This window comes from Penicillium daleae (genome assembly GCF_028827525.1).
Source record: "Penicillium daleae strain IBT 16125 chromosome Unknown utg000007l_segment0_segment0, whole genome shotgun sequence".
NCBI classification, from domain to species: Eukaryota; Fungi; Ascomycota; class Eurotiomycetes; order Eurotiales; family Aspergillaceae; genus Penicillium; species Penicillium daleae.
The window spans coordinates 1,807,393-1,819,788 of record NW_026623155.1 but is presented as its reverse complement, the minus strand read 5'-3'; the positions used below and the strand labels follow the sequence as shown (position 1 = coordinate 1,819,788).

The window sequence follows — 12,396 nt, the reverse complement described above, 5'->3', positions numbered from 1 at the left end:
ACTTTATCAGTTTTCGGGAAACAATTTGCATACAGACACTCAATATTGTAACGGGTATCAGACGGATAGAATAGAACCATATTGTACAGGTTGCATTGATTTCATGCAAGAGGGTTGCGGAAAGGAGTAAACTCAGCGCCGCCAGACAGGAATGACCGATCACCAAACATGCGCGCCTTGATTGCTGCACGTAGTCCCTCGGCCACGGGCTCTCCCTCTACCTTCAAGTGGTTAATGCGCAGAGCCTTGCCGTCCTTAGTGAACACGTAAAGCGCCCTGTTCTTCTTCGGTTCAACCGGGTAAGGGGCATTCGTGAAAGGCAAACCAGGGACAATTGCGAAAGTCTCGGATCCCTTGGGAGGATCTACTTCTTCGACATCTGTAAGGATGACTCGCTTTTGTTGGAATGACATGGCTCCATCAGCTGGTTTGCTTGCCACGAGTGCCTTGTTCCATAGGTTGCCAAGCACCCGGTTGCGTCGGTTGAAGTCGACTAGATCCCAATTTGCCCAGTCAACGTGACGATCTTCAGGCTTGATCTTGGCGGCATGAATGAGGTTCTCGTCTTTTTCAGATAGCCATCCTGCATTTTGTACTGGGGGCACGAATAGTCCATTTTGGATGCCGTCAAACAGGAGCTGCGCACTTTTGACTGAAACCAGGCTGGTCAACTCGGGCACAGTACAAGATTCCGGGTTAGGAATATCGAAGCCAGGGGCTGGAGATTGAGCAATAATCGTTCCATGGTCGAAGCTCTCGTGATGCAACGTCTGCAGGGTCACACCAGTCTTGGTTCTTCCGGCCAAAAGAGTGTGGTGCAAAGGCGCCGGCCCGCGGAAGCTGCGGACATGTTAATTTTCCCTGTTCGAAGCTCAATAGGCAGATGAGTTTACGTACTCTGGAAGCAGCGAGGGATGCACATTCAAGCCTCCGTATTTGGCAGCATTCAATATCCGCGGAGGCACGAATAGCCCAAAAGATACAGCGATAATCAGGTTGATAGGGCCATTGGGAGTATCAGGAGGCTAGTCGAATTAGTAAAGCAAAAGGTCGTGTCAGAAGTGATATTTACAGTCCATCCTCTGAAGGTGTCAATTTCATGAACAGGAAGTGATAGGGCAGATGCAGCCTCCTTGATTGGCACTGTTTGAAACTTGGGTTAGACATTGTAGCAACTTCAATTAGTATGAGCAAATGGGACATACTCTCACGTATCTTCTTTAAACCCCTTCCAACTCGTTTTCCTGGCCGACAGACCACATCTATAGAGGAGATATGGTCGGGATGTTTCAAACGATAGTCATGGAGTGCTTTCAAGGAGGCAATACTAAATTCATCGGAGCCGCAAAAGAGGATCCGAAGCGGATCAAACGAGCGAGTTGCATAGCCCCGGTATGCAGACCATCGAGCATTACCAGAGTACCTGCAAAGCCCAAAGGCACTGCTACCACGAACCACGAACATATCGGGCTGACCTCGCAACTACTGGAGACAGCTGGAAGAGAACGGCTCGCTGGCCGAGACCAATCCGACTTATCGATAAAGTCGCCACGTGATGTCAACATCATCGGTCCCTCGACTTCGTCGCGAAACAATTACCCCACAGCTGCTTTGCGGTCGCTAAGATAGAGCAGCGGGCGCTTACGATGCGATGCCTGATACAGAGACAGACTCTGTGGCCCCTGCACAGCTCTCCTATCTCGCCATCTACAACCCAACTCTAGGCCCCACGGATGAGACGCTAGAGGACCAGATCGTATTCTACACCTCGAGATCGGGCGATCTACGACAAGACGACGCGACTGTCGAGCAGGATGGCAGTCCATCCTCTGGAGATGACAAGAACGAGAGGCTGCGCCAGATAGGCCTGGCGCAGGGCATGGTGAGCTTTGCCAGGTGGGAATCACTTCCTTGATCTCTGCAAGTGACCGAAACTCATGCCTCCCGATATACAGTACCTTTTCCTCTGGTAAACCACTTGAATACATCGAAACCGACAAGGCGCGGATTGTCGTGCTCGAGCTAGAGAAAGACTGGTGGATAGTTGCCGTGAGTATCGCTAGTCACCTCAGGGCATGATCTCGCAACTAAAACAATGCTAGTCGATCGACCTCACCCGCTTACCGGCCGATCCAGCCCAGACTTCTTCGACGGATAAATCAAGCTCCCCTGCATATCAATACTCCGCAAGAGAAATGGGACCTCCGCAGCTACTCATTCAACAACTGCGCCGCGCACACTCTATATTCCTACTACTCCACGATTTCTCAATGGCCGAGCTCTACAATCGCGTTGGAAGGTCTTCCTTCTGTCTTTTCTTGGAGCGGTTCTGGGGGAATTTTACCTGGAACTGGGAACTACTTCTGTCTGGGAACCCAATCGCGGATATGTACAACGGCATCAAACTCGCAGCAGGAGGAGAACTGGGCATTGGTGTCGGAGAGGAGGAATGGGGTAGCGGTGAGAGAGAAGTCCTCGAAGACTTCATCGCTCGTACAGACGGCCTGCTGGACTTGGTTGTCTCGAGATTCGGTGATCTGCCCAGGCAGGCTGAGGGGTCACCACCAGCGCCCACGGGCGACAGCGAGGACGCATGGCTAGGTTCAGACACCGATCCTCGGCCAGCCGATGGTGTAGTCTTTTCCGGCGCTGGCGCTGTAGATCGATGCTCTCTGGCTCGGATCTCCCACTGGATGGAATGGATATACCGATATGGCGACGCGGCGTATGGAATCGGACGGGATCCGACATCGCTACGCCGACGAAAGCCTCGGAGAAAGCGCGCACAAGCTTCCAACCCGCCTGCCACGCCAGAAAGAACGCATACCCCAGGAATACCTCGACCTCTTGTCATGGCAATGTCACAGCCACCTCCAGACACACAGAAAGAAAATAGTCCTGAAAGAAGAACCTCAAGCTCGCCGTCTAGCAGTGATCCAGTAGCCGACAAGTTGGCATTTGGAACGGACACGGTTATGAAGTATCTTACTCTAGGATATGGCTCTGCATGGAGCTTCTCTAGCAAGTCAGCACCGGCATCATCGCCATCTTCACCACCTCCCGAGAGCTCTCTGGGACGGCCGGGGCAACCCATCACCGGGAATGCGAAAAAGAACGAAGAGTCGAACGCTGTGCGCTCTCTGCCGGCTCCGAAATCTCAATCTGACGAATCTCGAAGTGAGACGAAAACCAAAATCCCCGGTCGTTTTGTACTAGGACCACGCGATGATCTAGACGCTTTGGATGATGTAGAAGGAAGTCCAGAGCCGGAAGTAGATGCTGGACGGCCTAAGAGTCGGATAGTTCATCGATCCATCTATGTCCGCTTAGCGGACACTTCGGGTGAGGGTTTGAAAAAGCTTCAGGCAGTAATCTATGTGGTACGTACCTCATCTACATCATGAAGTTCGGCTTCCTGGCTAACGTTCCAATAGCACCAACCCTTCATGTTCACCTTTCTCTTCGACCCAAAGACCCCAGCTCTATCATCTCCAGCACTGTATTCCAGCATTCACCACCAACTGGGCCCCCTTCAAAGGCCTCTTCTATCATCAACATCCCCTACAACAGCCGCCTCTCGCAAATCCATGTCCGAAACAGCCGGCGATCCAAACAAACGCTTCTCTACGCGCAGTCAACCCGTCTACGACTTAGTCTACGACCCATCAAACCTGACCATCCGCTCCTCAATCCCCAACATCCCAGGCCTCGGAAATCCCACTCGCGAAACTGAAACCTCTCAGTCTCCCCGAACACCATCACCCTCCCCATCTCGACCTCCAAGCACACCATCATTGTCACGCGTCGAGAGCATAGCAATCCACCAGCGCCTCCTATCTACATACATCGACACCCGCCCCCGACCCCAAGAACTAGAGCGCACATGCAAAACCAGCCGCGGATGGTGGATCGTCTGGGTCCGCATTCCACCTCCAAACACACCAATCCACCGGTCCCACGCCCTCTCATCTGCATCTTCATCTGTGGCGCTCTCCACCATGACAGAGTACGATCAAATGCCCAGATCTGTCTCGCCGACTTCCGAGCCTATTTCAGAGCCACAGGAAGCGTTTATCGTCCGAAGGGCAAGTGACTACGTTTCCTCATCGGGCCATGCCCGCATGAGCAGTGGTGCGCGGTTTTTCCGTGATCTTGGCGGTGCTTCTTCGTCGAAATTGGCGGCTTCGAGGGCTGATACTACTCCCTCGAAGTTGGTGGAAGGTTTGGGAATGGATGCGAGGCGGTATATTGAGGGGCTTTTGAGTCTGAATAGGTGAAATTACTTGTTCCTATCATGTCCGGAATGGATACAATATATACTTTCATTTAGCATTGCAACGTATCTGAAGCGATAGGTAATTACCATGGGCTGAGCCAAGGCTTCTGTATGCCCCTTACAACTTAACCTAAACCTGACCTAGACCTGAATTGAGATGGTAGTCGTAGACGAAACCGGAAACCGGGCGGGGCTCTTAAGTAGGGACACGGATACTCGCAAGGAAATGAAAATTATCTATCACCTACACGAGGGGGATAAATGGAGGATGGGAAATGATACCGATGCCAGGACGGAGAGGATACAAATAGAAAGCGTCACCCAAATACAGTACCGCACTACATGCAAGACGGGGAGATCTTGTTCGGGTGTTGTGTTTTTAAAATTTTATACTGCCACAAATGAAGATTGAGGCACTTTGTCATTGTGATCCAGATTCCATGGAGTCGGATTGAAAAGAAAATAGGAGGTAAATAGGGCGTAGGGGAGTTGAGGGGGCAAGAGGAAGACGGGACAGGAAAAAGAAGAACAAGCCCACAGGGTTATGATGAAGAACAACGCCTCCCTAGACAAATTCTGTAAAATCAAGGCAAAAAAGGAGGAGAAACACAAGAAGTCTGCGACCAACGGGGCAGAAGAGATTGCGGGTAATGGGAATTGGGGGGTAGAGGAGGAAAAACACAAAATGGGAGACGACAACAAAGGGGGGAAATTGCATGACTTCAGGTGCACCCGAATTCGACACTGTCCACGATTATCGCATGCGGGAATCCAGCAGCCATTTCCCCCCTCCTCGAACCTCTTTTAAATTTCTCCAGGGGGAATCAGAATTATCCAAAATTGTTTCCCGAATCTCGCCTGTTGGTCGGTTTGTTTCGCTCGAGCCAGAGAGCGCTGGATGGCCGGGGTAGTTTACAGGATCGAGCACTTGCTCTTCTTGCCGGGCTTGCTCTTGCCGACCTTCAGGAGGGCAGCACGGGTAGCGGCCTCGAAGACCTCACGGACACCCTCGTTGGTACGGGCAGAGCACTCGAGGTACTTGTAGGCACCAATCTTCTTGCGGACCTCCTCACCCTATAGAAGTTGTTTTAGTTTCTGAGCTTTGCGCCTTGGGAATGTCGGCGATGCAATCAGCAAATCGGAATAGACGTACCTGCTCGGCAGTGACGGGGCTCTGGGAGGTCTTGTGCAGCTCCTCGATGGTCTTGGGGTCGTGACGCAGATCCTTCTTGCAGCCAACCAGGATAATGGGGAGGCCCTGGCAGAAGTGGAGAACCTCGGAAATCCACTGAAAAAGACCGCGTCAGCATGGCTCCAGCAACGAAAGAAGCAGGTCGTGTGCTTCTAAGGAGATAAAGTTTCAGGCACCAACCTTCTCCTGGACGTTGTCGAGCGAATCGGGGGAGTCGACGGCGAAACAGATCAGGATAACGTGGGAATCGGGGTATGACAAGGGACGGAGACGGTCGTAATCTTCTTGACCAGCCGTATCCCAAAGAGCGAGCTCAACGTGCTTGCCATCGACCTCGACATCGGCGACGTAGTTCTCGAAAACGGTGGGGACGTACACCTGGAGCGACAAGAGTCAGAACGTGCATGGTGAGCGGGTAGATGCGGTTTTCCGAGTGTAAGGAGCAAGGAGTAAGGGATATTGCTGCGTGTGGTGGACGAGCGATCGAAAGATAGGAGATGGGGATTTAGGTTCGGGGGCATCGGAGCCCGGAGGAACGGCTCACCTCAGGGAAAGTGCCCTTGGAGAAGACGCTGCGAGAGAGTTCTGTCAGTTGGCTGATCGAATGGGGATTCAAGGGGGAAGGGGATGCGGAGTGGATGGTTCTGATGTCAGAGTACTTACATGAGCAGACAGGTCTTACCGCAGGCACCATCGCCGACGATGACGAGCTTGCGACGGATCTCGGCCATCTTGACACGGGGCAAAGAAGCGTTAGCAATGATAAGAGATTTCGGGTGTCAAATGAGATGTTAAATGAGCTGATGTAAGCTGGATATGTTGGGAGATGGCGGGCCAAGGAGAGAGGGGGATAAATGGTCGCCAGGCAGGACGGTAGACGAAGACGGTTGGGGAAAGGGACAAGTTCAGGCTGCCGGGTGTGGGAGAGGGGAGTGAGGAGGTCTCAGGGAGAAAAGGGTGGGTTTTGGGGGGTGCGTACTGTGATTCAAAGGGGCGCAACGGCGGGAGTTGACGAGGTAGGTGGGAGAGACAAAGCTAGCTATTGCAGATTTGCAGCAGCCAGAAGAAAGAGAGGATGGAGGCAAGAAGATGTCCGATGGAGGATGAGAGAGAGAATATTTGATGACTTGAGGGAGGTGGAGGGAGGACGAGGCCAGACTGCCTGGGGCGGTGGCAGTACCAGTACCAGTCCCGGGTATCCTGGTGGTATCGTTTCCAGGTACGGGCGTATGTGGATTTGTATTTGGATCGGATTCCGCAGTATGGGCAAAAAGGAGGCGGAGCCATGGTAATCTGGTAATCTGGTAATCTGGTAATCTGGTAATCTGGTAATCTCGTGGTAACGGTGGTCACATTGGTACCGTTGGTGTCTCTTGTGTCTATTTGTTGTGGTACTGCCGCTGTTGGTGCTCGCGTATCAACGCCGTAATCCATGGCTATCGATCCCCCTGTGCATCTGGTAGGGGCTTTTGGCCAGGCTTCTCGACGACCATTACTCCGTCCAAGACTCGACATGTGTGACTGCCTATGCACTTCCAGACCCATATCCAGAGACATTTCAAGGAACCAAAGATGACTCTATCAAAGATGTCTCGACCACTATAAGCGGACCTCTGCTTTCTAGGCGTGCCTGATATGCACCTAGCCTACCCTTTCTCCCCCAATCGGGGCCTTTGTTTCGGCCAATGTTAGCTGAAGATTATTTACAGAGAACCCTGAGGCCTAAGAAAAGACTGGACTCATCTCCCCGTAATACCGTTACTCTGCCAGCCCTAGCAGGTTATGTGTGGCTGAGCAGGTCCGTTTCCGCGTCACAGGCCCTCCTCCGAGGCCCACTCTTGGTCCTTCGTTCCCGGAAACACAGCCACCCGTGGCTGTGACACGAAGGAGTTATGCCATGATCCGAGATTCTGATATCATCGTAATGCAGAGGGGGGAAAGGGGGGCTCTAAATCGTGGTACCAAACTCAGTACACCTGAGACGAAGTATATAACAGCCTTGCAACCATATACGGTGCATGTAGTACCCGTGCCCTAATTGGTACGATCTGCCTATCTGTCTGCCTTTCTGCGCCCATGGACGTTCACTCCTGGCCTGTCGTCCGCTACAACGCCCTCATGCTACTCTAACCCCGTGGCTGAAAGTATCAGCTAAATGCGCTAACCCCGGATGATCGATCATAGAGAGGAGACCTAAGAGAACGTCCCGAGTCCATTATTTATTCAGTTTACTTATTGGGGATATGTCTGCCTCCTTTTGCATGAACTTGGCCTGATTATTCAGTATACCTACCAGTTGGTGGTGCGTGCAGATAACGTATAACCTGCAGATAAATATCCTGCCTAATATTGCCCATCATTGGCGCCATTTCTTTTGCTTTTTCCCTTCACAGATCCATTCTGGGGCCTATTTACTTTTGTACTCTGTATTGGATGTTGACAATGAGCTGTGTAACCCGAACGAGGCCTACGGTAAAGCAGTGTATCCATAGTGCATGGCTATGGATACCTGCACTCCCTCAGATGCTTGACTCAACTGTCTGCCTCGTCATGATTCCTCTAATAGCTTCCTGCATCTTCACTCCTCCTGACACATCACCCTGCGCAGATGGCGTCCACTAACAACTAGAGTGTGTGGGGATTTCCGGCGGCTAAAAACTTATGTCGACTTTATCTGCTTTTCTCTTTGGTCTGTTCCAAACTTCTCTGGTTCCTCTGTACGGAGTATTCAATAGCGATTATAGCTGATGGCTATTTAAAAAGGGGGGGGGGGGGGGGGGGGGGGCGCCGCCTCAGCTCCATTCCCATCGACGCGGTGTCGCAAATCTACCGATATGACCCCCACCTCCGTCCTCTTCCCTTATCCAATCACTTGCGCCCCTCGTATTACCTCCCGAGTTCCAGATCCACTTGAAACGTGCATCCCTGGAGTTGGCTTCAGGAGTTAGGCCTGACCCGTCGGGAAGCATGAAAGTGGTGGAGAACTGAGCACCAGCACCTCTTCCAAAACGTGAAAGGAGTCAGAGCCGCGTCTTGACGTTAGCTGACTAAAAATAGGTTCTAGAATCAAGGGCCAAGAATTTTGATGCCAGAGCTCTGTAAACAATGTGTTGGGCGGGATTCTCAAGGTTCTTTGAAAATAGGAGAAGTCAGACTCTTCTGTCAGTGTGGAATAGCCGGCTAGGCTACAGCGCTTTGTGAGTGGACGCGAGTTATCAGGTTAGCGCTTTTACTTTCGGCGCTATTTGACTACAACACGTACTTTGCACTTCGCACGTTGTCACTCCCTAAAGTCGGGCCATATTAACTATATACTACTCCGTTCGTACTGTACGTACTCAAATCTTTGAACCTTTTGCCGTGTTTTGTGTTGGTCTATTTCTGTCTTAAGCGCTCCTTCCACTAGCGAAAGCCACAGGTCCCAGTATGGCTAGCGCCTCTATACTGCAGGACCCATCACTGCAAGCCCGACATCAGCAATCTGTCAAGCTGTCTGATGGTCGCGTGCTGGGCTATGCGGAATTTGGTTCTCTCAACAACGATGCTACTACCATTCTATCTTTCCATGGATGGCCAGGCTCACGACTCGAGAGTGCCATATTCCACTCCGCAGCGAGCGAGTTGGATGTACGCATTATCGGCATCGATCGTCCCGGAATCGGTCTATCCTCTCCACAGCCAAAGCGCAAGCTCCTCGACTGGCCCGCTGATGTCCGAGAGTTGGTGCGACATCTGAAACTCGAGCGATACTTTATCATCGGTGTTTCGGCTGGCGGACCTCATGCTCTCGCATGTGCACATGAGCCAGCAGAGAATGAACTGCTCGGCGTTGGTATTGTGTCCTCGCCGGGTCCTTGGGCCCTAGGAACGAAGGGCTTGCGTATCGATCTGAAAGTAACTCTGAACGCCGTGGCTTACGCACCCTGGCTGGTTCGCTATATTATGAACTCCAAATTCGTCAAGTTTGCTCAGGACTCAGATCCGACTAAGCTGGATCAAATGATGAAATCCCAGATGAAAAAGATGCCGTCCGCAGATCTAGCATTCGCGGAGAAATACCCAGAGAAAATGGACATAATGATAGCTGCTGTGCGAGAGAGCTTCAAGCAAGGCGCAAACACCAACGTGCGGGACGGACAAATGTTGACTTCAGAGTGGGGATTCGATTTACAGAAGATCAAAGTTCAGAAGGTCCTCATATGGCATGGAACGGAAGACCTGAACGTCCCTGTCTCGAGGGGACGCTATCTTGCTGAGCATATTCCTCGCGCCGTCTTGAAAGAGTATGAGGGGGATACCCATGTTACCATTCACGAACATGCTGCCGAGATGTTGAGAGACCTAATAACCATATCTTCTGGGAATTGATATGCCCAGCCTGTTGACGGTGGGCAACGAAATTAATTTATCCCGTGAACTCCGAGATGAACAACTGATCGAGCATTGAAATATCAAGTTAGGATTGCATGCGAGGAAATTCCGTAGCTGGGATGGGAAGCAAATGAGTGATACAAAGAACATAATCAACCGGAGAACGTAATAGGCTGAAGGAGGAATGTGATTAAAGTATACAGCCTCACGCTGCAGGCAGTGACGAGAACAATATAATCACTAAAATGGGTCAACCAAGAGAAAGCAGCCAGTGAAAGGATTAACTGGAAACTCAAAATATACTCTTGCCGCGGCCGTTGGGTCGCTTCGGACTCGGCTCCGAGTTGTTTCACCGACACGATACTCATACTACTATAGGTTTGAAACAGCCTATATGCCATTGCCGAGGCAGAATACATTGGCGTTTGAGATGGCATCTTGAATGGGCACTTGATGCTTGGAAGATGATCTGGGGAAGCGGGGAAGGAAATCCGGGGTAATGCTCATCACCGTGTATAAAGCAAGCCCTATTTTCCGTCATCATTCCATTTACTATAGTACAACATCAACCACTTATTTCTCACTTTCTTTCATCAGATTCCAGTCATCACTATCATGACAGCTCCCGGAGAGGATCATTTTCCCTTAGAGGGGAGATCCAATGTCTGCCTCCAGGAACGACAGAGTGTCAAGCAATATGTGGCCACCCGGATCCCAACTTTGAAGCCCCCGTTAAACCCAGTACCGAACCCATTGAAAACGATATACTTGTTGAACAAACAGCAATGGGCATTCTTTGCTACAAGTCCTCCTCCAAGAATAACCGTAGATAGGCTTATACATCTAGGTCGCTTTCTGGGGTTGGACATGGGATGCCTTGGACTTTTTTACTGTCTCTCTGACAACAACAGATCGTGCAGAGACTTTTAATAAGTCTATCACGGATATAACATGGGGTATAACCCTTGTGCTTATGCTCAGATCGGCGGGGGCCATTACTTTCGGCATCGCCTCGGATCGTTGGGGCCGGAAGTGGCCTTTTGTGGTCAATATCCTACTATTTTCTGTCTTCGAGCTCGCAACAGGCTTCGCTCGGACTTTTCAGCAGTTTTTAGCTTATCGTGCTTTATTTGGGATTGCCATGGGTGGTCTGTATGGCAATGCAGTAGCTACTGCACCGGAAGATTGCCCAACAGAAGCACGCGGAATAATGTCCGGAATTCTACAGGTAGGCTACATGTTTGGTTACCTACTTGCCACAGTGTTCTCGAGAGCATTGGTAAACACCACATCTCACGGATGGAGACCACTCTTCTGGTTTTCCGCTGGTCCGCCAATCCTGATTATAATTGGCCGTTTATTCCTTCCAGAGACGAGAGTTTTCCACGCCCCAACGCCTACGAAATGAACTTGGAAATCAAGCCACCACAACATTTATCCAGGAGGGAAAGGAGGCTGTTAGAAATCATGGACTTATCTTTGTCTATCTGTTTCTTTTTGCGGCAGGAATCAACTTCATGGTGAGTAAGGGTATTATAATCAGAAGGCTCGGTTGACTAACGTTTCGCGCCAGTCACATGGATCGCAAGATCTTTACACGACAATGTTGAAAGTACAGTATGGATTCTCATCAACCCAGGTGACTATCACTCAGATCATAGCCAACATTGGTGCTATCTTTGGTGGCACTTTATGCTGGTGGGTCAGCCAAATCATTGGACGTCGCTTGTCGATAATTATCATCAGCATCATTGGTGGTGCCCTGATCTATCCTTATACCTTCGTGAAAGGCAATGCCATGATCACCAGTGCCTTCTTTGAGCAGTTTATGGTTCAAGGAATTGCTGCTATTGTTCCTATTCATATGTTGGAGTTATCACCAGCCTCGTCCTGCACTTTTGTCGTTGGTGTCGCCTATCAATTAGGCAACCTTGCCTCGTCGGCGAGTTCAACTATCGAATCTACCATTGGCGAGCATTTTCCATTGCACTCAACAGGCCCAGGGCAGCACAGATACAACTACGGCAACGTGATCTGCATATTCCTGGGCTGCGGGTTCGCATATCTCATATTGATTGCCCTGGTCGGCCCTGAGCGTCTTGGACGGCGATTTGACCCAGAAGAAGATTCCGATGTTGTTGAGAATTTGGCTATTCGTGGTGGTGAATTTGACTTGAAGGTCAATGTGAAACATGAGGGATGATGGAATGATCATTGCGACCCGCGTAACATGCTGGAGGATCTTGGAAATGGCCAATAGCCTGACATGGGGCCACAAGAAATTGTCTAGGTCTGAGTCACCCTGAGCAATAACTATACGCTTGGAAGGCAGCCTACGGTGCCATTGGTGGGCACTGGAGATATTTGTCTGTGGAAACTTCATTTGAATGTGACTCATAGGTTGAATGTCGCGCTTCGGCCCTCATGAAGTGATCCCAAATTCGAGTTGAGATAGACATTGAAATTGCTCCGCACTATCAACTCACATGGGTATTGGCCCATCTGTGCGGCAGATTCGATACACCCGTTCCCAGATGTGATATTTATAATGTGATTC

The 12,396-nt window shown here is 50.7% G+C and overlaps 5 protein-coding genes across 5 annotated transcripts; 3 read left to right on the top strand and 2 right to left on the bottom strand.

The window, feature by feature from the left end:
* Positions 1-101: 101 nt before the first annotated feature.
* Positions 102-1,464, bottom strand: N7458_007819 (methionyl-tRNA formyltransferase; the record flags this gene model as incomplete). Its single annotated transcript, XM_056911201.1, has 4 exons — positions 102-840; positions 898-1,025; positions 1,073-1,143; positions 1,206-1,464. 4 exons carry the CDS (start codon positions 1,462-1,464, stop codon positions 102-104), a joined length of 1,197 nt encoding a protein of 398 aa, XP_056764027.1.
* Positions 1,465-1,555: 91 nt separating this feature from the next.
* Positions 1,556-4,277, top strand: N7458_007818 (uncharacterized protein; the record flags this gene model as incomplete). Its single annotated transcript, XM_056911200.1, has 5 exons — positions 1,556-1,583; positions 1,635-1,896; positions 1,956-2,049; positions 2,103-3,380; positions 3,435-4,277. 5 exons carry the CDS (start codon positions 1,556-1,558, stop codon positions 4,275-4,277), a joined length of 2,505 nt encoding a protein of 834 aa, XP_056764026.1.
* A 911-nt stretch (positions 4,278-5,188) lies between these two features.
* Positions 5,189-6,199, bottom strand: rho1 (Rho family GTPase RHO1; the record flags this gene model as incomplete). Its single annotated transcript, XM_056911199.1, has 5 exons — positions 5,189-5,350; positions 5,430-5,564; positions 5,649-5,846; positions 6,013-6,040; positions 6,132-6,199. 5 exons carry the CDS (start codon positions 6,197-6,199, stop codon positions 5,189-5,191), a joined length of 591 nt encoding a protein of 196 aa, XP_056764025.1.
* A 2,695-nt stretch (positions 6,200-8,894) lies between these two features.
* Positions 8,895-9,836, top strand: N7458_007816 (alpha/beta fold hydrolase; the record flags this gene model as incomplete). The annotated part of the gene is made up of 1 exon (XM_056911198.1): positions 8,895-9,836. The coding sequence occupies one exon, from the start codon at positions 8,895-8,897 to the stop codon at positions 9,834-9,836; it is 942 nt and encodes a 313-aa protein (XP_056764024.1).
* A 618-nt stretch (positions 9,837-10,454) lies between these two features.
* N7458_007815 (uncharacterized protein) lies at positions 10,455-12,042 on the top strand (the record flags this gene model as incomplete). The annotated part of the gene is made up of 4 exons (XM_056911197.1): positions 10,455-10,580; positions 10,687-11,118; positions 11,219-11,359; positions 11,413-12,042. The coding sequence occupies 4 exons, from the start codon at positions 10,455-10,457 to the stop codon at positions 12,040-12,042; spliced, it is 1,329 nt and encodes a 442-aa protein (XP_056764023.1).
* Positions 12,043-12,396: the final 354 nt, after the last annotated feature.